This window comes from Camelus ferus, chromosome 20 (assembly GCF_009834535.1).
Source record: "Camelus ferus isolate YT-003-E chromosome 20, BCGSAC_Cfer_1.0, whole genome shotgun sequence".
Classification (NCBI taxonomy): Eukaryota; Metazoa; Chordata; class Mammalia; order Artiodactyla; family Camelidae; genus Camelus; species Camelus ferus.
In genome coordinates, this window is record NC_045715.1 from 12,000,696 (window position 1) to 12,026,127 (window position 25,432).

The 25,432-nt window shown below is 39.6% G+C and overlaps 1 protein-coding gene across 5 annotated transcripts in view; it reads left to right on the top strand.

The window, feature by feature from the left end:
- The window catches only part of CAP2 (cyclase associated actin cytoskeleton regulatory protein 2), a 114,985-nt gene that overhangs the window by 70,452 nt on the left and 19,101 nt on the right, over positions 1 to 25,432 (top strand). For all 5 annotated transcript variants that reach the window (XR_004313441.1, XR_004313442.1, XR_004313443.1 and 2 more), the window contains 3 exons: positions 9,259 to 9,402; positions 9,732 to 9,817; positions 14,775 to 14,880. Coding sequence is in view for 2 of the 5 variants with exons in the window: in XM_032462542.1 (XP_032318433.1) it covers positions 9,259 to 9,402; positions 9,732 to 9,817; positions 14,775 to 14,880 (336 nt within the window). In the remaining 3 variants the exon portion in view is untranslated. The remainder of the gene's footprint in view (positions 1 to 9,258; positions 9,403 to 9,731; positions 9,818 to 14,774; positions 14,881 to 25,432) is intronic.

Genomic DNA, 25,432 nt, shown 5'->3' on the forward strand with positions numbered 1-25,432 from the left:
AGACTCTTAAGAAGGTTGTGCTAATGTTAAAAGAGAACGCAGATTTCTAATTAAGGATGTTCAGAGCTCTGTATCAGTAGCTTGGTGCAGTGATGGTAAATCTACTCTTGTGGGATGTGTTAAGGCTTACAGGGTAGTTGTTGACATTTTTTACACCTCCTGAGGTTGAAATGGAACCTATAGATTTACGTCATCTCAGCAATAATCTGCACAAATGAATCTCAAAGAAAAAGATCTGGCCATCCCTGTACCATGGGCCACTTATCCAGGGGGAAGACAATGACCCAGTAAATGCAGCTGAATGGACGGCTAATGATGGCTTTGGTAGTTTAAACTGAGATTCATCGTTAGAAAGTGGATGCAACTGGGGAAAACCAAGCAACATGGTATCTGGCATATAGTCCATTCTCAGCAAATGTAGAAAAAAAAATTTATAGCAGTTCAAATTTTTTTTTTCTATCTCATAACTAATTTCTGATCACAGTATATACTGTTTTAGATTTTCCCAAGCTGGTAAATTTGAATGATTTTGGCAATTCTCTCCAATTTATATCCCTAGAAATTGTGAGTTAGTGAACTCCCTTTGCATTTAAGCAGAGCACAGTAAGATCTGCTGTTCAGCTTTAATGTTCAGAATCCCATAAAGTAAAATTATAGGTGATTATAAAAATTCATCATTGTCAGAAGCCAGATGGTACCTACCCAGAGAGGGGAAAAGTTGATGTCTTTTCAGCTAGGTCCATAAAGTAAGTTGAAACAATAACAAAGTACAGGATGAGATTCTTCTCAGCCATCCAGTGTATTCTCTTGTGCTTACTGTGGATAACCAGGTTAAGTGTTTGATTTTCAACTTAGTTTTCCATTCTGGTTTCTCTCTGCCATGATTTTGGGTGTCTTAATTTGTCACTGCCCATTCTTGACCCTACTGCTTCCTTCCTGGATCTCAGATAATCTAGCCAATCCCATGCCCCTGCCACGAACCTGGCATTTTCTGGGAATGCATTTTGTCAAGTCCAGGCATCCTGGAGAGAGACGCACTAGAATGTCATTCATGTCCCATGTTCAGTCGTTAGCCTGCACAGCAGTGCAGGAATGGGAAAGATGTGTTTTCTCTGGCTGGACTGTTACCTTTTTGTACTATCAGTAAAAGATTTCCCTTCAGAATAACTATAATGAAAACTATCAACCTCAGTGTGAGGAGCCACTAATGTTTTTTGCTTGTTTTTAATCGTCTTCTGACCCCTGTTGTTGCAGCAAGATTCTGAATATAAGATATTGTAGGGACACAAACTATCGTGGGTCACTGTATAAACATTCAGATTTCCACTGACTTTTTATGTCACGTACCTACCCTCCTGAGACAAGTCAAACATTGAAAGCTTAGAGAAATTGTGGCCCTCGTATCACGTCAGCAGAACCTGTTCTTGTTCTGACTGATGAATGAATTATAGGCTTTATAGTGAGGACTTCCCCAGATACTGCAGCACAAAAACTAAACATGATGAGAGGTAGGGCTCACACCTGTGATGAAGACAAAAAACAGGAAGTGGGAACTGACAAAGATGTGTCCATTGTTCGTTGGGTTAATGGCCCCAAAACCCAAAATAAGGTTTTGAGTGACTCCAATAAATTAAAATGCATTGATAAGCAACAGTGTAATTTGTTACCCAAAGAGTAAGAAGAGGACTTTGGAGAAGGCTCTTCAGCCTGTGGTTTGCTGAATGCCTTCGCAGAAAAGACTTTACACTAAAAATGCCCACTTTTCCTGGGCCCCAGTGCAATACTAAATTATATTTCATATACATGGGTGCCTGTCATTATTATTTTCTATGCTTTTCTGTTTGTCCGAAATAGTTTGTTTTTTAAATATTATTACTGGAAAAGTGTGCTGATGGGTATAATGGGTTGTTGACAGATTTGTATGTGTGGAAGCTTCTCTCGTAGGTATCAGGACAATGCAGTTCATTCTCAAAAGCAATTCATTCCTTTTACTCTTTAAGGATGAGTTTTTTAAACTGAAGTATAGTTGATTTACCATGTTATATTATTTTCAGTGTACAATAGAGTGATTCGATATTTTTATAGATTATACTTCATTTAAAGTTATTATAAAACACTGACTATATTCTCTGTGCTGTGCATTACATCCTTGTATCTTACTTATTTTACACCTAATAGTTTGTACCTCTTAATCCCCTTCCCCCATCTTGGCTCTCCCCCTACCTCTCTTCCCAGTGATAGCCACTAGTTTGTTCTCTGTATCTATGAGTCTGTTTCTGTTTTGTTATATTCATTCGTTTTATTTTTCAGATTCCACTTATAAGTGAAAACATACAGTATTTGTCTTTCTTTGTCTGAATTATTTCACTTAGCATAATACCCTCCAGGTCCATTCATGTTGTTGCAAATGTTAGAATTTGATTCTTTAAGAATGATTTTTAAGGAGTAAAAGCAAAAAAAAAAAAAAATCTTTGTGATTATTGAGTGTATTTTTTTCTTTTGGGGGGAGGAGGAGGCAATTAATTTTATTTGTTTGTTTGTTTGTTTGTTTGTTTGTTTATTAAGGGAGGTACTGGGGACTAAACCCAGGACCTTGTGCTTGCTAAGTACACACTCTACCACTGAGCTAAACCGTCCCCCAACTTTAGTATATTTTTAAGAAAGTTTAGCCGTCATAAAATAAGATAACATATGTGGAATGTAAAACTTTAAGAACATATATTTTCCAAGGGATTTGTCATAATGCAATATAATTGCAGCCATCATAGCATAATGTACATTCATGGAACTCAGTTAGATTTATTTAGATTGACTTCTGTAACAGTTTTGCAAATGTTTTAAAATTTCAAGTTGTCTTAAATGTACAAATATTTTTTAAAGTATTATCATGAGGCATATTCTGAAACCTCCAAAATGATCCTGGACTGTGGAAAATTTTTATGTAAGAGGAACAATGAAGTAAAACTAGCCTAGAGAAATATCTACAATTGCACCAAAGCAAGTTAACTCAAATTAACACTTCTTATAAAAAAAATTTGCTCTTGACTTAACATGGTGTAAACAATCACTTCATTTATTAGAATGTGCCCAATGATATATTTTTAGAAGCAAACATTGTTCCTGATTTGGGTGACCTTTGCCTAAGAAGATGTTAACTATTCTTCTTCATCTGAATAATTTATTCTGATCATTTCTGAACTTGTTTTCCTGAAGCATCTTTCCTGATGGCAAGAAGGAGTCTTAATATTTTTTGATTATCTATAAATTTAATAGCACCTATATGAAATTTTTCTACCATTGAAGGTGCAAAACTGGTTAGAATGTTTTAAAACTTTTCCCTTCATTACAGAAGAAATGCAAGTACATATTAGAAAATTTAGAGTAAATGGATAAGCCAATAAAATAAAAAATTCTGTGTTAACACTGTGAAGTAGATCTTTCCATATGTTTTCTGTGCTATATATTCATATGCATATACACACATGCACTGAAATAGTCAACTGGTAAAACTTCGTACAAAAACACATAAGCCAAAGTAATAGTGATTGATACTTGCTTGTATGGTTGCCTAAGATGTACTCCTTGAGATGAGCTTTCTTAGAACTTATTAATATAGGGGGGCCCAAATATTTAAAAGTCCAACGTTTACTTTAATGCTGCTAAGTTTGCCTGAGTTGTAATGCCTGTGTAGTGTTTGTAATGCCTGTATTTCAAACATCCTTTTTAAAAGTGAGAGTTTCACAGTACTTGCCAATATATTGACGGGTTTTTGTCTTTGTGCTTACTTGTTGTAATACTGCTTGTATTTCAACTCTTAAGACTATTCCTTATGGTCTTAATAGCCATTATTTTAAAGTAATTATTGTCATGTTTGAAGGAACTCTAATCATCCTATCTACAAGAAAAAAAATCAACATTTAGCAGTGTTTTTCTCCATGTGGTGGAATTAAGGGTGTTTATCGTTTACTTATGTTTTTCCATGTGTCTTTTCCAATGTTTCACAAAGAGCATGTAATCAGAGAAAGAAGTGATTTACAGCAGATTGATCCATTTTCTGCCTGATATAGAACCACATAAGAACCATGGATTCCAGAAATAACAAACTTATTTCGTTTTACTCAATGACACATCCCTGAGGTCAAACTCCCAGAGTTTGTTCCATCCCTTACAAAACAGCATGAGTAGAAATTTGGTTTTCCTTTTTGGGTAAAGTTTCTACAAAGCTTGCTGATAAAGCTCTTTAATTTTACTTTCTGTAAAACAATTATTTCTGGAGCTAAACTGAGATGAAGCTGATAATGGGTCTCGATTCTTCAACTTTAAAGCAGAAGCTAGGGTCATAAAGACATAGAGTCCTGAAATACTCTCAAAAGTACAGTCCTATCAAGCTAAGAACGCCCTTGGAAACATTTGCTGAAACTTGCAGTCTGCACATGCATCTCCCCCATTTTGGTTGTTTTCACCTTCTGTTAAAGCCACAGAAACCTGGGGAAGGGCAGGGGAGAGTTTTCAGCTAATCTTCATATGAGTCTTGAAAAATGATTTTCTTTCAGGGAAACGTCTCTCAGAATAAAAGGAACTTGAGTGATAAGTTTACAAAAAACTAACATGGGTGAGATCTATGTAAAAACTGGTCGATTTGAAGTCATCCAAAAGGCACACTAGCTTCTAACTGTGTCTGCAAAGCCACCACCAATGCATGCCATTCAGAAACCCAGGATGCCTCTGAAATTTATCTTCTAGCCGAGGACAGCCTTTTTGTAGTGTTAGCTGACATCAGTGCAATTCAACCTGTATTTGTTGAGTATGCTTAATACAGGCTTAAAACCGCAACAGGTGGAAGTACCTCTAACAGATGGCGCCCCCACCCCCACTCGCTTTTCACCTGGCATCCCACACGATCAGCCTTGATGGAAATCACACCATAGCGCCAAAGTTCTTGCTCTGTTTTTGATTCCAGCTGTGACAGTTCAGGATGAGCTGGAGAATGTAAGCCTCCTTTAAAGTACACGAGAAATCTATTGGCACAGAATAAAAGCTGCACTGTTTATTAGGGTTGTGCAAATAACCGTTGGACTTAGTCCTCTCGGTTCTACTTTTTTTTTTTTAAATGAGGACAATTCTTCATGCAATTGCCAAACTAAGGCAAAAGGAAACTTTCTCAATCTTTATGGTGCTTTCATCAGATAACCAATATAAAATATCTTCCAGAATACTCAGTCTTCTCAGACTTTCGAGTTTGTTCTTGGGAAGTTAGAGATAAACAAAGATGGCCTTAATAAATCTATCTCATGTTGTAAATACACAGTTTCTGGTTCTTTTTCCCCTTGGGGCAGTAGGCCAGCTATCACTAACAATTCAGATATTCTGGCCTTTCTCAAGCCTTTTCTTGATGTTATTGCATCAAGAATATTATGGCTGAGCAAATCATTGGAGAAAATTAGGATGCTTTTTAGTATAATTAAAAATCAGCTGCCTTCTGGGAAAACCTATATAATGCACCTTTGACTGGGCGTTGAATTTGGACAAAAAAGAACCCCTTGAAGAGGGAAATGTTTTGCTTCCAAAGACTGAATTCCAGGGAGGGGTATCTAAGCCTGACTTCTGGCAGCCGTTAACCAACAAACGTGGAAGAGTTGTGTTTGGAGCAGGGATGTTTAGAGACATTTTGTTTGTTTTATTGCTGTTGAGGGTCTAGGGGTGTTTGCTTTCCCTGTACTGTTATTATGCCCTTATATTCGTTTTCTAGTGTTGCCAGAACAAAGTACCACACTCTGGGTGGCTTAAAGAACAGAAATGTATTTTCTCACGGTTCTGGAGATCGGTAGTCTGAGATCAAGGTGTCTGCAGGGTTGGTTTCTCCTGAAGCCTCTCTTCCTTTGTTTATAGACAGCCGTCTTCTCCCTGTGACCTCACATGATCTTTCCATGTGAGTGTCTGCATCCTCATGTCCTTATGAAGACACGTGTCACATTGGATTAGGGTCCACTCTAATGACCTCATTTTAATTTAATTACCTTTTTAAAGATCCTATCTCCAAATACAGTCACATTCTGAGGTATGAGGGGTTAGGACTTCAACATTTAAATTCGGAAAGGACACAATTCAGCCTATAATAATCCTGATTCAGGGTCTTCATGTCAAATCTGTAAGACCTTTTCTTTGTAGTGACCAGAAGGGAAAGTGAGAAGGTGGGAAGGTATTCATGAATTTTCCACAAGACCTGGCTGGCTTCTGCAGCAGCCTTTTTTGTTTTTCCCCTCCTTCAATATGGAAGAATTTTTAAAGTCCACTTAACATTGAAGGCATTATGCTAAGTGAAATAAGTCAGAGAAAGGCAAATGTTGTATGATCTCACTTATATGTGGAATCTAAAAAAACAAACAAAACCCCACCAAACTCAGAAAAAGAGAGCAGATTTGTGGCTACCAGAGGTGGGAGCTGGGGGAAGTAGAAATGGTCAAAAGGTATAAACTTTCAGTTATAAGATAACTAAGTACTAGAGATGTAATGTACAACATGATGACTGTAGTTAACACGGCCGTATGACGTGTAGGTAAGTTGTTAAGAGAGTAGATCCTAAGAGTTTCTCACAGGGAGAAACTTTTTTTCCTTTTCTTTTCATTGTATCTGTATGAGATGATAGATATTAACTAAACCTTTTATGGTAACCATTTCACAATATGTGTAAATCAAACTATCATGCTGGTTTGATTTGCATGTATTTACACCTTAAACTTACAGTGATGTATGTCAATTATTTCTCCATAAAACTGGGGAGGGAAAAGTCCACTGAGAACTTTGAGAACACTTTGCTTTCTTTCCCTGTATTTCTTTTTGTTTCTCCCAAACAAAAACATGCCTCTTTCTGTCTGCAGATCTCAGTTAGGAAAATATTTTTCTTGCTTTTGCATAGCAGTGGTAGGAAAGCGCTGGTCGGTGAATCTGGCCAATTAGAGACTTTTAAATGGCAGCTACCTGGAAGATTACTTACTGTTTGTCAAGCATCCATCTTGTACCTGACTCCCTACCAAGCAAGAGCTGATGTGTTCTCTCACTTACTCCTTCTTATAGCCGTGTGAAGTGGGTACTGTTATCAACACTGTTTTGCAAACAGGATCATGGACTCACAGACAAGCATGGTCATTTGTGTGAAGTCCAAGAGCGTAGTACACTGAGGAGCAAGGACTGGAACCCACACAGCCTAACCCACACCTGAGCCCCTAGTCTCTTCCCTGTACCGTCCCCGAGTCTTGCTGGCAGGGGAGAAACCTGTGAGCATATTTTTCTCAGTTCCCCGCATAGAAAGTTGTCTCGTGGAAGGCTGGGTTCTTGCTGCTGCCCTTCTGACACTTGACAGCTGGTCTTAGTAAGTTACCACTCTGGGCCTGTATCCCAGTTATGTAAAATGGGAGAATTAGATTAGGTCCATTTTTCTGAAACTTTTAGATGGAGATTCATAATAAGAACTACATTTTATTTTGTAGCCCAGAGCACACGTGCGCACGCAAACTCTGTGTAACTGAAACGAAGGCTCATAAAATACTCCCCCCTTACTACATGTAATAAATGCCTTCTGATATTTTCTACTTTATTCTATTTCAGTTACTTTTTAAAATACTGATTGTGACCTACTCAGTGGAGTAGTCTGTCAAAAGGCTGAACTAGATGATCTAATTTAGACTCCTGAAACCCTAAAGTCCCGTTAGCCTATGTGGATGTTTATTTGGAGCCTTTCTTATCTTAAATACACAGTCATTTATTTGAAGCAAAGGACTGTTGTGTCCTGCCGAGGACATCATTTTTACCCCTAGTCTGAGCTAACTGCATAGTAGTAATTATACGAATCACTTCCATCTATTATGTACATCCCATGTGCCAGGGGTTTAAAATGCCACTTCCCCGATAGCCTATAAGCTGTAGGCATTATTATCTCTGATTTACAGATGAGGAGACCAAGGCTCTGTCTGCGTAAGTAATTTGCTCAAGGTCACATAGGTAGTAAGTGGCAGAGCGGAGATCTGAACCAAGGACATGCTAATTCCAAGCCCATACATACATTTCGTGTAGGGGAGGGCATCTCAAGGAGTCAAGAAGTGAGGTCTGGAAGTTACTGCCGCTGAACATTATTTCTCCCTTAATAGGCAAAAACAACTATCTTTTCAGGTGTTAAACTACCACTAAAGCAGTGATTAAAATCTGCACCTGGGAGCTTTTGCAATTCTCCCCACAACCCAAGCCCCCTCCAGACCAGTTAAATCGGCGTCTCTGGAGGTGGGACCCAGCCCTGTGTGTTTGAAAGCTCCTGGGTGATTTCAATGTGTAGCCAAGGTTGAGAACCTTGAAGTTCGGTTAAGAACCTCTAAAGTCTTGGTTACAGAAATTAAGGAGCTTTAAGGGGCTCTTCTATTTTAAAAGACTTAGTAAAATACTGCCAAAACCTCTTCAACTGCTTTTACAAAGCCGAAGTACAAACTGTTGCTATTTCTTTGGAGGAAAAAAAAATCGAGTAACCCTGTATCTACTCTTCAAAACCAAAGGAAGTCAAGAACGATACGGGGACATAATCCAAGTGCCTGTCTCTGTAACAGTTCATAACTCAGCTCACATCATTTTGAACGTGTTTTTATATGAATAGAAAAGTCAGTTGTTAAATTAATTAATCAGAGGTGAGCGGAGTAACCTGTCGTCATCAGCCAAGTTGCCCAAGAACGATGGTGAAAGCCAAACTGGACGAAGGTAACTGTAAACATTGAAGCCATCACACTTCCTTAAAAAGATCCGCAGTGGCAGATTTCCGCTTTTTCACACGAATTATGGTAACCATGGTAAAAACCAAGGACCTTCCCTCACATCATTTTCCCACAGGAGTAGGAAGATACCCTTTTACCAATCTTTACCCATCCCGATTTTAGACGTGTGTTATTCCAGTGTGTGATCCATGGTTCCATTTGTAAATATAATTGATCTACGCTCATGTGTTCCATGCAGGGTTCTTCAGAACAGGAGCTATATTGTACTGCTGGGTTTTTTCCGTGTCTCAGGAGACAGCGTTAATAATGCTTAAAAAAAAAAACCCTGTGCAATTTTCATACTTGAGAGAATGAAAATACTGTATTACCATAAGAAAAAAATCTGCTGTCTTCTGAAAGCCCCTGACAAATGACAGGTGCTGATTGCTCCTGCGCTGGCCATCGTGGATGGAGACGCTGGGCTTCTGTTCTGTCCTTAGTAACAGTGCCCAATGTTTGCTTGCAGAACGACGTGGCTGCACTTCTGAAACCAATATCAGAAAAGATTCATGAGATCCAAACTTTCAGAGAGAGAAACCGGGGGAGTGAAATGTTTAATCATCTCTCAGCTGTCAGCGAAAGCATCCCTGCCCTTGGGTGGATAGCTGTGGTGAGTCGGGCGGAGTGTTGCCCCTGCACCTGGTTTTTGAAGTGTTTGGGAGAACTCATGGCTGCCTCCTGGCTCCTTCATCCTCCATCTGTTACACTGAAGGAGGATTCCTTTCAGCCTGAATGCTTCAGCTCTTTCTCACCCTGTTTGAAGTTCGGAGCTTTGTGTTCTGAGATGTGGAAAGTGTTTCACTGATCTTTACAGAGCAAAATTTGCCTCCAGCTTTCAAGTCAGCATCTCCATTGCTTCTCTTCTTCTTTAAGGCATTTTCTTTCTTATCCTCTATTTTTTTTTCCTTCTATGCTTGGGTGATGGTCCTGTTCTCTCAGTCTCCCAAACCTGGTCCTTATGTCAAGGAGATGAATGATGCTGCCACCTTTTACACTAACAGGGTGTTAAAGGACTACAAACACAGGTATGTACCTTCTTTTACTGACCAAACTCTCGGTTAATTGTTTGTTAGATATTTGTCCCCAAACTTAATATAGTTCATTACTGATTCCTTTCAAAGGCTAGTTTGCTATAAACATTAAGGAAAAATCCCATCTTTGCAGGTAAAGCAAAGTGGAAAATGAAATCAATTATCCAGATAATATGTGTATTTTAGAAATTTGCCTCGGTTCTCTGGTGATGAATGCCCTCTCCCCACGTGCATGCATGTCAGTCTGTTCTGTATCCCCACAATAATGAGTGAGATCTGTGATGGTGTGTGATGGGCCAGCCCTAGATGGACAAACCTTTTACACTGATCAGAACAGAGTGAGTGAGTGAGCAGAGAGAAGAAAGGAGGACTCATGAAATGAAGTGTCAGTGAGGAACAGAGATGAGACGAGACATTAATAAGCCAGGCCAGTGAGAGGGAAACCAGAGACTGCGTTGAGGTGGAATACAGGTGGATGGACAGAGGGACACCTGTAAGAATAGCTGTCATTCCAAGAGCTGTTGAAAGTGCAGGTGAGACTGAACCAGAGGGTTTGCCTGGAGAGCCAGCTTAAAAGGACATTGCATCTACAGCACAGACGCTGCAGCCCAGAGAGCCTCACCCTGGGGCTGCAGTTGAAAACGGGGCCAGTTGAGGAGAGGCCAGAGCCAAATAGCCAGGAAGATGTCTCTGAACTGCTCAAGGAGTGTCCTGAGGTCCCTCACCCTCCAAGGACATCATGCCTTGTCTCATCAACAGTGGGCAAGATGTGGTGTGGCTGACGGCCTAGTCACTCAGGGAAGGAACAGGGTGAACATAAGAACAACAAAGTTCCACCCTCTGGACGCCGGGCTGAAGAGTGGATTCCCCCTCTGAGCTCTTAGGTGATGGAAGCAGAAATTATTGTTAGTCACAAAGGCAGGGGCTCCCGCATCTCACTCATGGACCCAGACTGTCCAGATGGAAGGAAGCTTGAGGACCTGAATCGTCTAAATAATTGCTTTAATTCACCTCTTTATATTACTAATGTAGATCTAAAACGATGAGCCAGAAGAAAAATTTTTAAGCAAGAAAAGAGGAAAATAGCATTATAAGACAGTTTTTATAAGACAATGTAAGACTTTATATGGAATAGAGGAAAACTACATAGAATGTGTAAATAAATACCTACTATAGTTCCAGGTCATTGACCAATATTACATATTCAGGATTTGCATAACTGTTTCTTTTTTAAGTTATTTTTGGTTTTAATAAACATTGAGTAGAAACAATATTTATACACATATGCAAGATATAAAAAATCACGGTACAAAAAATACCCATATATCCACCACTCAGGTTGAGAAATATGTACCAATGGTTTTTCACTCTAAAAAACACAACCACACTTAGCAACCCCACTCCTAGGTGTGTTTCCAAGAGAAATGGAAACATATATTCACACAGAAGCTGGTACATGAATATTCATAGCAACATTATTTATAACAGTTAAAAAGTGGAAACAATCCAAATGTCCATCAACTGATGAGTATCCATGCAGAGATACATTATTCAACCATAAAAAAAGAAGTATCCATGCAAGTAGTGGTGTGGACGAGCCTCGAAAACATGCTGAGGGAAAGAAGTCAAGCAAACAGAAAAACATATATTGTTTGATTCTGTTTATACAAAATTCCAAAATAAGCAAATGCATAGAGACAGAAAGCAAGTTAGCAGTTGTCTAGGGCTGGGAAGTTCGGAGGAAGTGTGGAGTGATTGCTGATGGGTATAGGGTTTCTTGTGGAGGTGATGGAAGTGTTCTAAAATTGACTGTGGTGATGACTGCGCAACTCAATTGTCTGAATGGATGAATGGATGAATAGTTAAATGGATGAATCACATGGGATGTGAATTATATCCCAATAGAAATACTATGTTTAACGAAACAAAACAAAAAACAGCCACAGTGCTCCACTCTCCTCATAGAGTTTAGTCATCAGACAGGTCTTGGAGCTCATAGGAAGCACAGCTCTCCGAGACGTCAGCACCTCTTTTCGTCCTAAGCTCTCTCCTGCCCTAAGGAAACTTTGGTTGAAGCACTGGTGCTCAGTAACAGACTTCCTGCACCCAGAGGGCTACGCCCAATGATGCGAGTCCAAGTGTGGCCACTTTGTACTAGGAACTCCAGAATTGTGCAGCATGAATGAGAACAGGCATCAGAAATGCGAGACGGTCTGCTCTCCTCACAAAAATTAACAGTTCGGGAAAGAACGCATGTGAGTTACAGAAATAGGTCAGCATGAACATACACCCACAGTGACTTCCACATCATAAAAGACCTCTTAGTCTTTTTTCAGAATGAAAATGAAAACCTGTGCATACTTGCCTATTCAAGACACTTTGGGCACCTCCTGAGTCTCTGCCCTTTCGCATATCCCCCTCAGAGGTCATTTTTGTCTTTGTCTCAACTCCTCAGCTCCTGTCCTCCCAGTCCCTACCTGAGTGTATCTTGGGGCCATGGTTGTGAGTGTTTCTCCCCAGGTGGTGGTAGAGCCAAGAGGGTTGCGGGTTTCCACTTTTTTATACACACACAAAGAGAGTCTAGAATTTGCTCCTCAATGTCAGCTGCTGAGTAGAAACTGAACTTCTGGCAGAGTCCAGTACAGTTTATTTAGGCTGAGTGGACCACCTGAAGACCATGTAATATGCTGGGGAAATGCAGCCACGGTGCGAATTTATTCACCTCCCTTCCAAGAGTAGCCAGACCAGTCCCAAGTCGCCACCGAGCTTCCAGGAGTGGTAACCCGACAGAACACTCCACAGCCACTCACGTAGCATCCGTTTGTGGGCGCAGCAGGCGGGCTGTGTCTTCACCCTGTGTGGGCTCAGTGAGGGCCGCGGGATGTCACAGACTCGTTGCTGCCTACCTGACAGGCGGGCCCGTGGGTGGAGGAGGTGAAAGGCAGGCTTCTTTGTGGTTTTGACACAGAAGGGCTGTGGCCAGTGGACTCTGCATCTGTACAACCCTTACGACTGGCTTGACTGGTTATTTGGGCTCTTTGTCAGTGAATGAATAGAGTGAGTTAATTGCTTTGATGTTCTGGAGGTCTGACCTGTCTGAGTCATGATCGTTAAAAGTCACGTGCTCCTCCTGAAGCCTCTCCAAGGCGAAGCAGAAACTGAGGCTGGGTTTGCAGCTCTGGGGGTACAGCTGGGACATGTTTGATTTGTTGTCTCTTAGACACTGACTTTGGATTAAAGGGCACCATACCGTTAGTCCGTACTACAAGTTTTGCTAGAACTTTCTTCAAGTTAAAAGCATACTGTAATATTCAAAAGAAAAATGAATTTGCCTGTGCAGGTTTGGACTTTATCATCTGTTAAATTTTTGAATAGAAGTGTATTAAATGTGCAGCCTGCTATTTCTATAATGTCTACAGACATATGTGTGTTGTATGTACTGACACATGTGTACATATGCACATACATGTATTAATTGACTATACATAAAAATGTATGTGGACTTGAATATTGAAATGATTTTCGTGCTCTAATAACAGCTGTTGTGTATATGCATCCCACGTGCAAGGCACTGTACTGAGACCTTCAGAAAACCCTGGGAGACCTATGGAGCCACACTGAGTCTTTTGGGTTTTGACAGTGAAAGTGAGAGAAAGTGACAATGAAATATTTTGTAGATTTGATTAATATAGTCAGTAAATCTAAAAATGCAGAACAGAATCATGCTCCTGTTTTTTCTCTTTGAGGAGTAGATAATTATGACTTCAATTCCCCATTTCCTTTTCTTTTTTAATATTTTATTTATTTCTATTATTATATTATATAATTATTTTATTTTTGCATGGTGGGGGAGGTAATTAGGTTTATTTATTTTCAGAGGAGGTACTGGGGATTGAACCCAGGACCTCGTGCATGCTGAGCATGCGCTCTACCACTTGAGCTACACCCTCCCCCACCATTTCCTTTTCTTAAATGGCATGACCGTCCAATGGGAGTCTAAACATTCTTGTAGTACTTGGAGCTTTTCAAGGAAAACAAAACAGAATATGTCCAGAGACAAGTCATTATTGACAAGAGCTTGAATAATCGAGATTTCCTTCAGTGATTGTCTTCAAATTAATGGCCCAGTTTTGTGATTAAATTTTTGTTAACTGAGATTTCATCATTTTCTCATTTACTACTTTATTCAAAGTGAGGAAAAAAATGTGTGAGTGGAAATTATCCAAAGGAAATGCAACTATTTTTGGCTATTGATAAGTTTAATATTTCTAACAGTTCTCCCAATCCTGTATGTTAACCCAGTTTTAAAAGGTAAGCATTTTACTACTTCTTGGTTCAGTAAAATTGGGATTAAAATTACTAGTCATGCCCTGCCTTGTCACTATGAGTATCAAATTGAGTAATTTAGGTGAATGTCCCTTTAGAAGGACTGAGTGTTACCCATTTGTAGGAAATCTTTTTTTTTTTTTTTACTGTAGCAACTTTCCTTACCAGTCCCAGATTCTCCAATTTGGTTATACTTTCAACTGAACAATTCAACAAATTATTAGAAAACAAAGCAAAGGAAGGACTCTTTTTCTTTTCATTATCATTCTCCTGCCTGAAAGTGCGTTGGTTTTCATTTTGCATCAGAAGCAGTACAGAGGGAAATAGTGTCTGCTCCACATCCATATCCCAGTTAGACGTGGCATTTTTTTAGTAGGTGTTCTCTCCGTGGTGCCCTCTGCTCCACGCCCGGAGTTCAGGGCACTCAGCTCCTCTCAGGGGAGACCTGGACCACACCATCCTTTCAAGGTTCTTTTCAGAATCGGTCCCCAGTGACTGGACTAGGAAGACAGTTGTTCCAGGGTCATCTGGAGCCTTAGTTTCTGGACTGCCATATGCCCCCCAATGTCTTTAAGATTTAATTTTAGATCCTAACTCTCCCCTCTTCCACTCTTTTCTGACAAAGTGATTTACGCCACGTGGATTGGGTGAAGTCATATTTGAACATTTGGAGTGAGCTTCAAGCATACATCAAGGAACACCACACCACAGGCCTTACTTGGAGCAAAACGGTAAGTACCCAGCCCGCTTCCACCTGGATAACAAAAGGTTGTAAAAATATTCATTCCCGGTAGCCTGGTAATTTTAGGATTTACCTCAAGGGAAGTATTAGAGTAGATATGTAGAAGCTGCTTATGAAAATGCCATTGTCATAGGAAAATCTGGAAACTGCCTGCATGACATACAAAAGAAAATGGTTAAGTTGTCAGTGATAAGAACCCAGTGGAACATTCTACAGCCATTAAAAATGACATCCGTGATGGTTACGTGGGAAGCGATTTACCAGTCAATGTTAGGTGGTACAGTAGAGTGCAAAAGTTATGAATACTAAATTATGTGAGTAGAACTGAAGGAAACCAGAAGATTTGAAAGTAGTTATAATTTTAAGAAGATAGAATTACAAATAAAATGTCTTTTTTAATGTTTTGAATTTCTCTTTTGTCATTTTAAAGTGTGTTGAATAATATTTTTTTAATACTTTGACTCCTGGTGCTTATCCTAGTCCTAGGATAAAATCCCAGCCTGTGTCTGTTCTGACTTTAATTCCCTCCCACATGAGATTCTCATGTGACTTTGCTCTCCTCTTCAGCCTTGTCTCTCTTATCTTCCTGTGTCTCAATGGTCCAGCACTGCCAAACTACCTGTGGAGTTGTGAACACATGCAGTGCTTAGACTTAACCAGATCAAAATGTTGTTTCAGAATTTGCAAGTCTCATATTGTTTAACCTTTATTGCAATGTTCTGAACATGCATCATGCCACATGACCTGAGTTCCCTGGGCAAGGCACCCCTCTCTTTAAGATACTTCCATTGATCTCCATTGGCTCCCTGTATGGTTTTGTGACTCTCCTTGGTGCCTCCTTCATATCTTGAATATCCCCCATCATAGCCCTTAGCATGTAGAATTGTGATTTTTGTGTGTGTTTTTGGAGCTCTCCCACTGGATTGGAAACTCATCTCTGTCCCCGGCCCCTAGCATCGTGCCTGGCACGGAGTAAGTACTTAGTAAATAATTTGAACTAACTGTGAGTTAGGGAACTCATAGGATCTTCCCTGCTCTTTTGAATCTTTGCACTTGTTATAGAAAGGCTTCCCGCGGAAAATTCCTTCCATTAGAAAGGAGTGCTACTTTTCAGTTGTCACAGTGGATGGTCTAACTGGAGTAAATGTGGAGACGATGAAGTGGCGTATTTGTGAACTCCCTTTGAGGGTAGAGCCCTCATTCTCCTCACAGTCATAACCAGTAACTAACCCTCATGCTGAATGTTGATGTCAGTAGAGTTGGCTTAATACCAAGGCAGAGTTTGTGATTTTTCAAGGGAGTGTAAGACTTCTGCATTTGTTCCCCAACGCTTGTGGTACAAATGTTAACATTAACCTCTGAAGACTGACACTTCTTTTTACTTTCTACTTTGCCTGTTTTCTCCATAAGCTGAAATGCAAGATACAGTAACTAAGTTGGTCATTTTTCTTCTGTGCACAACATTATGATTTCTGTGAAGAGAGTTCATAAACATTTGAAGGGTTTTAATATGGAAGGGTATGTGTGGATGTGGGTGGATGTTTGTGTAGACTAATTGGAAATATTTTTCACACATTTCCAATGAGATGCTGTTTTGTTATAGATCTATTTGTCCTAAAGGGGGACTGTCACATGTTTGCCATGGAGCTAGGTCATTATGAGAGAATAGTAAACTAAATATCAAGAGTCCTTGGATGTCCTGTTACTTCATGGTAGATAAATGGAAAAGGAATGAGAATCTATTTGTGGAAAATAATCATGTCGACAAACGCTAGCCTATTAATTCTCAATGGTGCCCATGGAAAATGAATAGAAAATTACTTTTTAAATGGTTTGAATACCTTTAATGCAATGTACAAAGCTGAGTAATTGTGTTTGGAATATGAAAGAGGAGAATAGGTTATTAATTACAGAAAAATAAATGTAGCTGTTTTCCTTTGCTCTAGAGTGAATACTTACCTTTTCATTATGTTCATTAGAAATATATGCTTTGTAACAATGAATTGGAAATTTTTAAAGGCAGTCTGTAATAAGAAATACCTCTTCTTGCAATACTCAAACAAGTTTCACAAAACATGACTTTTTCTTACTGCGTTCAGACATTTTCCCTTGTATTTTATTTCATTTTTTAAATAAAATTCTGGCTGAGACCCACTAAATTGACTTCATGACCCCACTAATGGGTCACATCCCACATTTCAAAAAACATGTTATGAAACACAAATGTTATATGTATATAAAAATAAATATTTATTTATTTATATAAAATACAGTCCTTAGAGCATGCATTGGGAGGCATGGATTACCATAAATAATAATGACAGCTATTGTTTATTGAGCTCACGTTATGCTGTGGGCAAATTCTATTTAAAATGGTAATTGTTATAAAGCAGAGCATCTCCTTTACTTCTTTAATGGAAGAGCAATTATGACAAAGTTTTGGCTAGATACTAAAAGTGAGGAATGAATAGGTAACAAAATGTTGGTTCAGAGGTGACATCATATGTATACAATCTATTGAGAAGCTTTAAGAGCATAGAAATATATTTTCTAATATTTTTATCCTCCTCTAAAGTTTGGGGTTAGAAAAACTATTACAAAGTATATTATAAAAATTATAGTTTTTATTTTTAAATCTAAATTATTAAAACATAATCCCTAGCATAAATCAAACTAATTTCTCCTCACTTACTATGGCCTATCGACGTACCAGCCAAATAAGTCATAAACAGTGATAGCCAGGATCGCAGCATGCTTGCAAAGAAGGGGGAAAAGGATATTAAAATTATCTGATCATTAGCCTTTGGGAAGGAAAAATAAATAAAAATCAGTTCATTTATTTGCCCAGTGATCACAACTCTGCACAGAGTATGTATTTCTGAAAAGGTAAGGATGAGAGAAAATGCAGGAAGATGGGGGATTGGCATTCATTGACACTGCAACATTCGGAAGTCTTTTAAGAAATGCATTCCATCTCGATGGACAAACTCAAAAAGTTTATGGCAACTTAGCATCTCAAGTATTTTGAGTATCCGTTGGTTTCTTCTATTTTAAAACTGATTTTGAGATTTGAGCTCTGTGGGGTTTTAGTGACCAAGAGCACGCTGCTGGCTTTCGACTCTGAGTTTCCAAGCCTGCGTTGCCGTGAGAACTCATCTTTCCCTGCGTTAACAGTTGGAACTGAATTTACTCTTCCCACCTCCCAACCTCTGCGTTCAGACTGCAGCTGTGCCAGGCAACTGTCACCCCTTCAGTTGTCCCGGCGAAATGAAGAACTGTGAGGCCGGCGATTTTCGGGCCAGTGACTGGAGAGAGGGTCTGGGTGTGCGCGCCAAGTGTGCTGGCCTGCGGGTGGGTGCGTTTTGGGGGAAGGGGCAGCTGTGCGGTAATCTGTCTGGAATTTCTAGTTACATTTACTGTGGTAAATGGAATCTTCTCGTTTCCGTAAGCTTTTCTTTATATGACCGTGGACTAGACCCTACACCAGACACTTCTTACAGTTTTCTGTTAGTTTAATTATTGGGAATTCTTTTTCATATTAATTTACATAGTTTCCTCAGCACTGGGTTTTGAATGCACTTTACTGAATAAATTGATCTTTTGGCAGGAACCCAGTAGAGACACTTATTTTTCATCCGTTGCAGTTGGTCAGATTTGTAATATTTGTTGGCAGTTCTTGCAAATCAGATAACTTAAGTGGAAAGATGGAGGCCTAATCTTTAGACTCTTAATAACTGAAATAGCTGGTTCTTTCTATGAATGGTCCAGATCAACATTCCAACTTTTATTCTGTTCTGTGTAGATCTAGTCAGGAAAAGGTCATGAAAAGAATTCCATGAATAGGATAAAATGTGGTGGTTTTCTTAACTTTCTGGTGTTCAGTTTGTTGGCATATTTTTGTCCTTTTATATGTCTTTCCAAGTTAGCTTTGGGAACAGTTAGGGTATAATTATTTGTAGACTAGAATACAATGGCACATAAATGAGTGTGTATAAAGTCTTATGCAATGGTGATTTAATTCTTTCTATTAATAATGCGGATTTGGCGGGGAGGGTACAGCTCAGTGGTAGATCGCATGCTTAGCATGCATGAGGTCCTGTGTTCAATCCCCAGTACTGCCATTGAAAAAATAAATAAACCTAATTACCTCCACCCCCACGTAGAAAAATAATAATAATAATGTGGATTTTAAAAATCTATCCTATACAGCAGTTGTCACCATCCTAACCTCCCCTGAACCTCCAGAAAATGATCTTTGGGAGTCATCACAAGTACAGACAAGGTGGGGTCCTGTTTTTCTCAAAGCAAAACATTCTATGATCACTCCTTTCCCTACAGGTAGATACTTCTTTTCAGCCTATTTCTCAACATAAAGGCCAGATGTCCATTAACAAAGTGAAAGTTTAACAGTTTGCTGATGATCAAATTAAAACACAGCCAGAGGGTATCTTGACTTATAAATAATGTAGACTCTGTAGCACGTCGTTAAATATGTATGTCTTGTGCGTTTTCCAGTCTTTTGGCCTCTCTGGCTTCCTCTTGATTTTTACAAGCAAAGACTGTTCTCAATCCTTTATATCAAAATTTTCATTTAGAACTTGTACCAAAGCTGTACCTTAGGTTTGTGGATCCAAGTGAGCAGGTGAAGCCTCAGCCGGTGTGTTGGTTGTCTCCAGCCCACTGATCTCCTCTCTGGTCTACAGAGAGTGGCTCTCAGTCTGCCTGACCACACTGGCGCTCAGTCTAATAATTGCTCCTAGGTTTTTAGCTCCCTTCCGGGGCTTTGGGTAGCCAATTACTTTAGTTCTACAGTGGAAGAGATCCAGACGGCTCAGAGGGAGTCAGGCGTGGCATTGACTAACAGAGGAGCTCTAAACGCACAAATAATGAAGTCAGGTTGGAAACTGCTTAGTTCAGCCTGAAGGAGACTGTGGAAAGTAAACAAAGGTTGCTTAGCGCTCACCTACATGCACCAGGGTCTCAGCAAGGTGCTTGAGAACACAGAGATGGATATGTGACACAGTAGACACAGTTTCTGTCACGGACAGTCACATTCCAGCTGAAGAACATATAAACAGTACAGCATGATAAACGTGATGGGGGGCGGGCAGCACGCTGAAGGAAAGTACAAAGCACAGTGCTTGCACAGACCAGGAAGACATGGGAGGAACACCCAGCCCTGGAGTACAGTGTAGTTCTTGGACCAGCAGCAATCTGAGAACTTCTTAGAAATGCAGAATCTCAGACCCCACCCCAGACCTCCTGAATCAGAACCTGCATTTTAACAAGATTTTCCCAGATGATTTATATGCATATTAAAATTTGAAAAGCACTGCTCTAATGTGTTCACATTGGACCAAAGGAATCCAACTTGAGGGAGACTCAAGGGAGATGGTTAGTTTTTACTCATTCATTTGTTTAATACTTCATTTACCTAATAACCATTTATTGGGTACCCACCATGTACAAAACACACACCAGACATTGTATGAATGCTACCGTTTCTGCCATCAAGCTGCAGGTTTTAATTACAATGCAGAAAATAAATAACAACACAAGGCGATGCTGGAAAATAAACCTTGCTAATTAGACTTCTGGGTGGGCAGGAAGGGCAACAAAGGGCTGCATTTGATTTGAGTCTCTTTTAGGGGGGTTGGGTTTTTGTTCTGTTTTTATTGAAGTATAGTTGATTTGTAATATTAATTAGTTTGTACAGGGGTATTAAATATGTAAGGTCTTATCTACATGGATTTGATTACAGAAACTGTACAAATGGAAAAAATTCTGTTTGACGTTTCTAGACCAATATGGCTGTTAATTTCTGTACAATGCCAACCCAACACAGTACAACTGGGATACTGTTTTTTTTTTCCAAAGTTGATGGCACAGCTAAAGTTTCCAAAAATTCAAATCATATATATATATATTTTTTAACATAAAAAGTGCAATAGCAGTATGTTATGCATCAGTTGCAACAAGAGTGTTTCCAGGTTCTGCAGTCATCTGAACAAAATTATAGAGACATCCAGTACACTCCATTAAAAAAAAGGTGAAAAACAAAACCCCCGGAAAACAGCAAAGTTCTGTTACTGTTGTGGTACCTGGCACCGTTTTGTTTTGTTTTTATTGAAGTATAGTTGATTTACAATGTTCCCATAGGTTTTTAAGCAGAAAGTTACACACTGTAAATAGTGATCTAGCAATTGTGCAAGATAAATAGAAAAGGGAAGAGATTAGAGACCCTAATACATGTTAGGAGACTTCAGTGGATGCTAGGCATGGGGTAATGAGGATGTGACCTCAAGTGTGACAGTGACAATGGAATGCTGAAATGGACACTGAGTTAGAGGACAAAAAAGACAGAGAGAAATCAAATCTAAACACAAAATTTCCAATCGAGAAGTCGGAGAGAATCATAGTAATGTCAATAAAAACAGGGATTTCAACAAGAGGAGGTAGTAGAGGAGCAAGAAAAATATTCACCTACGTTTTCACCGTGTTGCATTTGAGGTGCAGATGAGACATCCATCTAGATGGCAGGGTGGAGCAGGCAGGTGAAATGCAGGTCTGGGTGAGACCTAGAGATGATTGTTAAATGAAAGAGAAGCTAGAAAAAAAGAGAGCACGATAAAGGATAAAACCTTGGGGGACACTTACTTAGAGAATGGAGTAAGTCAGTCAAAGAGACAAAGGGGTGGGGAGAACTAAAGAGTTGAGGGTCTTAAAGCTCTAACGACGACAGGCTGGCCTATCAACTGTGACAATTTGGGAAGAGTGAGGACTGGGAAAAGGCTGCCATCATCTGTCTTACTAATGACCTTTATTTAGAATGCAGTTTCTGAAGGGTTGGCGTTAGATGCAGTTTTATAGGATGAAGGAGCAAGAAGATTTTGTGTAATGATCTCTTCATTATTTATGGACCAGCTGTCTGACTCGATGGAGTATTGCATACAGCTTCAGTTTCTGCCCTTTGAAGTTTGGGGATTATTTGTGGATTTTATTTTTACCTTAGCTGTATCTTTAATAGAGTAGGTGCAAGTCACAAATAAATACCTACAATTCCATACATAATAGTTTTGAGTTGGCTGTACTCTGAAGCTGTAAGTAAGCTTTTTATATTTAGACCCATTTTATTATCTCATAAATACCTTTGAGTTTTATTGTTGGTTGATAAGAATGCATAAATGTTTTTAGAGTATTTAAATCTTTCTCTCCCTAAATCAAAACAGTAGTGGCTTTTAAAACTGCCCACTTTAACGATCAAGATTATTTTATTTACTAGGACTTTTTCATAACCAAGAACTGAAACTCTCTAAAACTAGGGGCCAGCAAGTTAATAAATATTTCTAATTTATTTAAACCATCACTTAGGGAATTTTTTAATTAAGGTGTGTTCATTTAAAATTCCTTTTCCTTAAGGCGTAACGTTGAAGGCAGTGGTGTAATTGGGGGTGTCCTGTTGTCTACTGTCTCCTCTGTCCTCTCTTTGGAAAGTCAGGAGGTTGTGGTTTAAGGTACAGGCAGAGATGCTCCCCAGAGCTGCGCTGCGGTGCCTGGATCAGAGGAAACTTTGATTGAACACAGCTGTCAGTCTCAGCCCAGAGCAGAGCCACAGTGAGCACCGCCCCCCCTGGGTTTTCATTCATCCCTGAGGTGCCACGACTTTGGGTTCACACTCTTAGCCTTCACTCCCAGGGGTTCCCCACTTTCTAAGTCTGGGCCTCCCCGTAATCGCTGCCAGGGCTGAATGACATTATCCATCTCCCTGTCCCTCCTCACTTCCAGTGAGAGAGGCAATGGCAGATAAAGCTGTTCTCCCATCCTTTTTAGAATACTAAGTGCTAGCAAACATTCCTTCTTTACAAGTGAATTTTATCTTTTCAAATAGCCAAAAGCCATTGAGACCCTCTTTGGAGAGGGATTCATTCAAGTAATGTGCTGTCCAGGGGGATGGAGGCTACAGCTCAGTGGTAGAGCGCACGCTTAGCATACACGAGGTCCTGGGCTCGTTCCCCAGTACTTCCATTAAAAAACAAAACAAAACACTCTTTTCACTCAAAAGGAGGAGAATACAAAGGCATGAATGATCATTTACGGGTGTGCGTGCGTGCGTGCGTGCGTGCGTGCGTGTGTGTGTGTATTTGTAAGCAGCTCTGAAGGCAGTCCTAAAATAAAGTTTTGAGTACCAGTAGTTTCATTAAACAAGTGTGTGGCATCAGGAGCTAATGCTTTGAAAGACAGTACTTATGTGGATCTGTAAGTTCCTGTGTGATTGCTAATGATCCAGTTACACTTATTTGCTATAATGACAAAGCTCATGGACCCTCCTCCTGGAATTCCCTTCCTCATATTTCCCTGTGTCAGATCTGATCCATCCTTCCTCAAGGTCTATTTCAAATGGTCTTCTCTCCAAGAAGCCTCTCTGCTTATCACCACGCCCTGCCCCAAGCTGGAAGTTGTCCTTTCCCTCCACAGAACCTCCACACAACTTCTTAAAATCTGTACTTTTATGACGCTAAGCACTTTCTACCTTATAAAGCAGTTATTTATTCACTTCCATAAATATTTATGAAGAACCTACCATGTTTCAGGCACTGGGTGTATTACCAGTGACTTTAAGATGAATAATGAGTGGCTCTTCAGAGCTCGGGCTCGAGCGATGACCATCTCTGAATTCACAGACAAATAATGACAATATAATGTGGTGTCATAATGAAGGTGTTCCTAACGGGTCCTTGTAAGAAAGAAACAGGACATTTCCTCTTAGGAGAGTTCCAGAAAACCTACAAAAAGAAGAAAACTTTGAGTTGAGCCTTGAAGGATATGTTAAAGTCTTCCAGACAGCAAACTGGGGGAGAGCTTTCCAAACAGAGGCACAGCCTGAGCAAAGACACAAAGGCTCAGAGCTGGTGCCTGTCATCTGGGAAGATGGAAGTGTCTTTCCTCTCCTCCGAGGCTGTGAGCACATTGAAAGCAGAATCCTTTTGCCATTCTGCCTGGGACCTGCAGCAGTGATTGGGACAGGGCAGTGTCCAAACACATTTGCTAAGTTGAACACAATCATTTGTAATCACATTTCTTCACAATGAAATTTCCAGAGGCTTATTCCATTAACTATAGCTTGTGTTCATTGAGAACCACATAAATACTATTTCTTTATTTCTTCTATCTAATGATGGTAATGGAAATGGACAATGCATTTTCTCATAGGCAATGGCATATTAGTCACAAATGCCTCCCCTCGACCTGTCCCTTGCCACCTGCATGCCTCTAATTCCCAGTTAGTGCAAATTCAGGAAATACAAGCTAATGTTAGATTAAGCAAAAAGGTTTTCTTAAGGAGGGATGGGGGGAAGGTGCAGATTGTCTACAAAAGGTAAAACAAACCCTTTGTAGATTGTAACATAGAGCTAAGCCCAGGTTTATTGGTCCAGGTTGCACCCTTGGTACAAGCTGTGCAAATTACAGGCTCTTTCCCAGACCTACCACCAGTTAACCTTTCCTGTGAAATTTGGAACTGAAATTGAGACAAAAGTCACTTTGTCTTAGTGTGCCTCCGCTGTAAACCTCAGGAGATGCTGATGCTTCTATGTTTTGTATTTTTCCTAAGTAAATACAAATTTTTTTTGTATTTCTTCCTAAGTAAATATAGAGCCAGATGTAAATCATCTTTATAACAACTATCATTTTGCCTCACCCCTGATCTCTGCCATTTACCAAGTGTGGGTAATTTGAGAAATACAACTGTTTCTTTATGATTTTAAAATCCAAAAGTGAAACAAAAAACTTTAATTCGGTGACAGTTCAGACCTAGACTTTTCTAGCCAAATGGAGTAGTTGTCCAGATAATTCAAGCCACATGTCACCCTTGGTCTTACAACCGTTGGCTATCTATAGTTTTTCCTCTTTGATGGGTATACTCTGCTATCTTTAACTCTGGAAAATTTTCCCATGGAAAATTTAATTTTATCTTTCTTTTTTTTTATATAAGAAATTGTATTTTCAAGCTACCAGTGCTGGCCTGGCAGACAAGAAAAGACAATTTGGGAATCCCAGATTTGGTCCACAGAGCAATGGCAAAAAAAAGCCAAACTAATCATTAAGTCTACTTATCAAGACAATTTATGCAAAACACTGGGGTCACTTGAGCAAATTAGATTGTGTTCACCATATTCTTCTGGAGTCTTCTCTGAGGGCTTGGTTTGCTTCTATCAAACGTTTCTCCTTTGTGCATGTAAAACAGGAATCACCATCCTATGTCTTTTGAAGGGCCGCAACCAAAGCTATAAATTAGGAAACATAAAAACACAAAATTACTGCCTTCCACGAACTGATACAGACTGTGTAAGGTATTCCCAGGCTGTTTTCCAATTTAAAGCTGTTTTTCCTTCTCTGGAGGGACTTTATTTTTTGTTCTTTTTTCATCTACTGCCGTATTTCACATCTCTCCAGGTCGTCCAAGGAGCAACATGCAGAGACTCCAGGAGGGTGGGAAGACTGGGGATGAGGAAACCAGAATCATTGACAAAATCATGAGATTT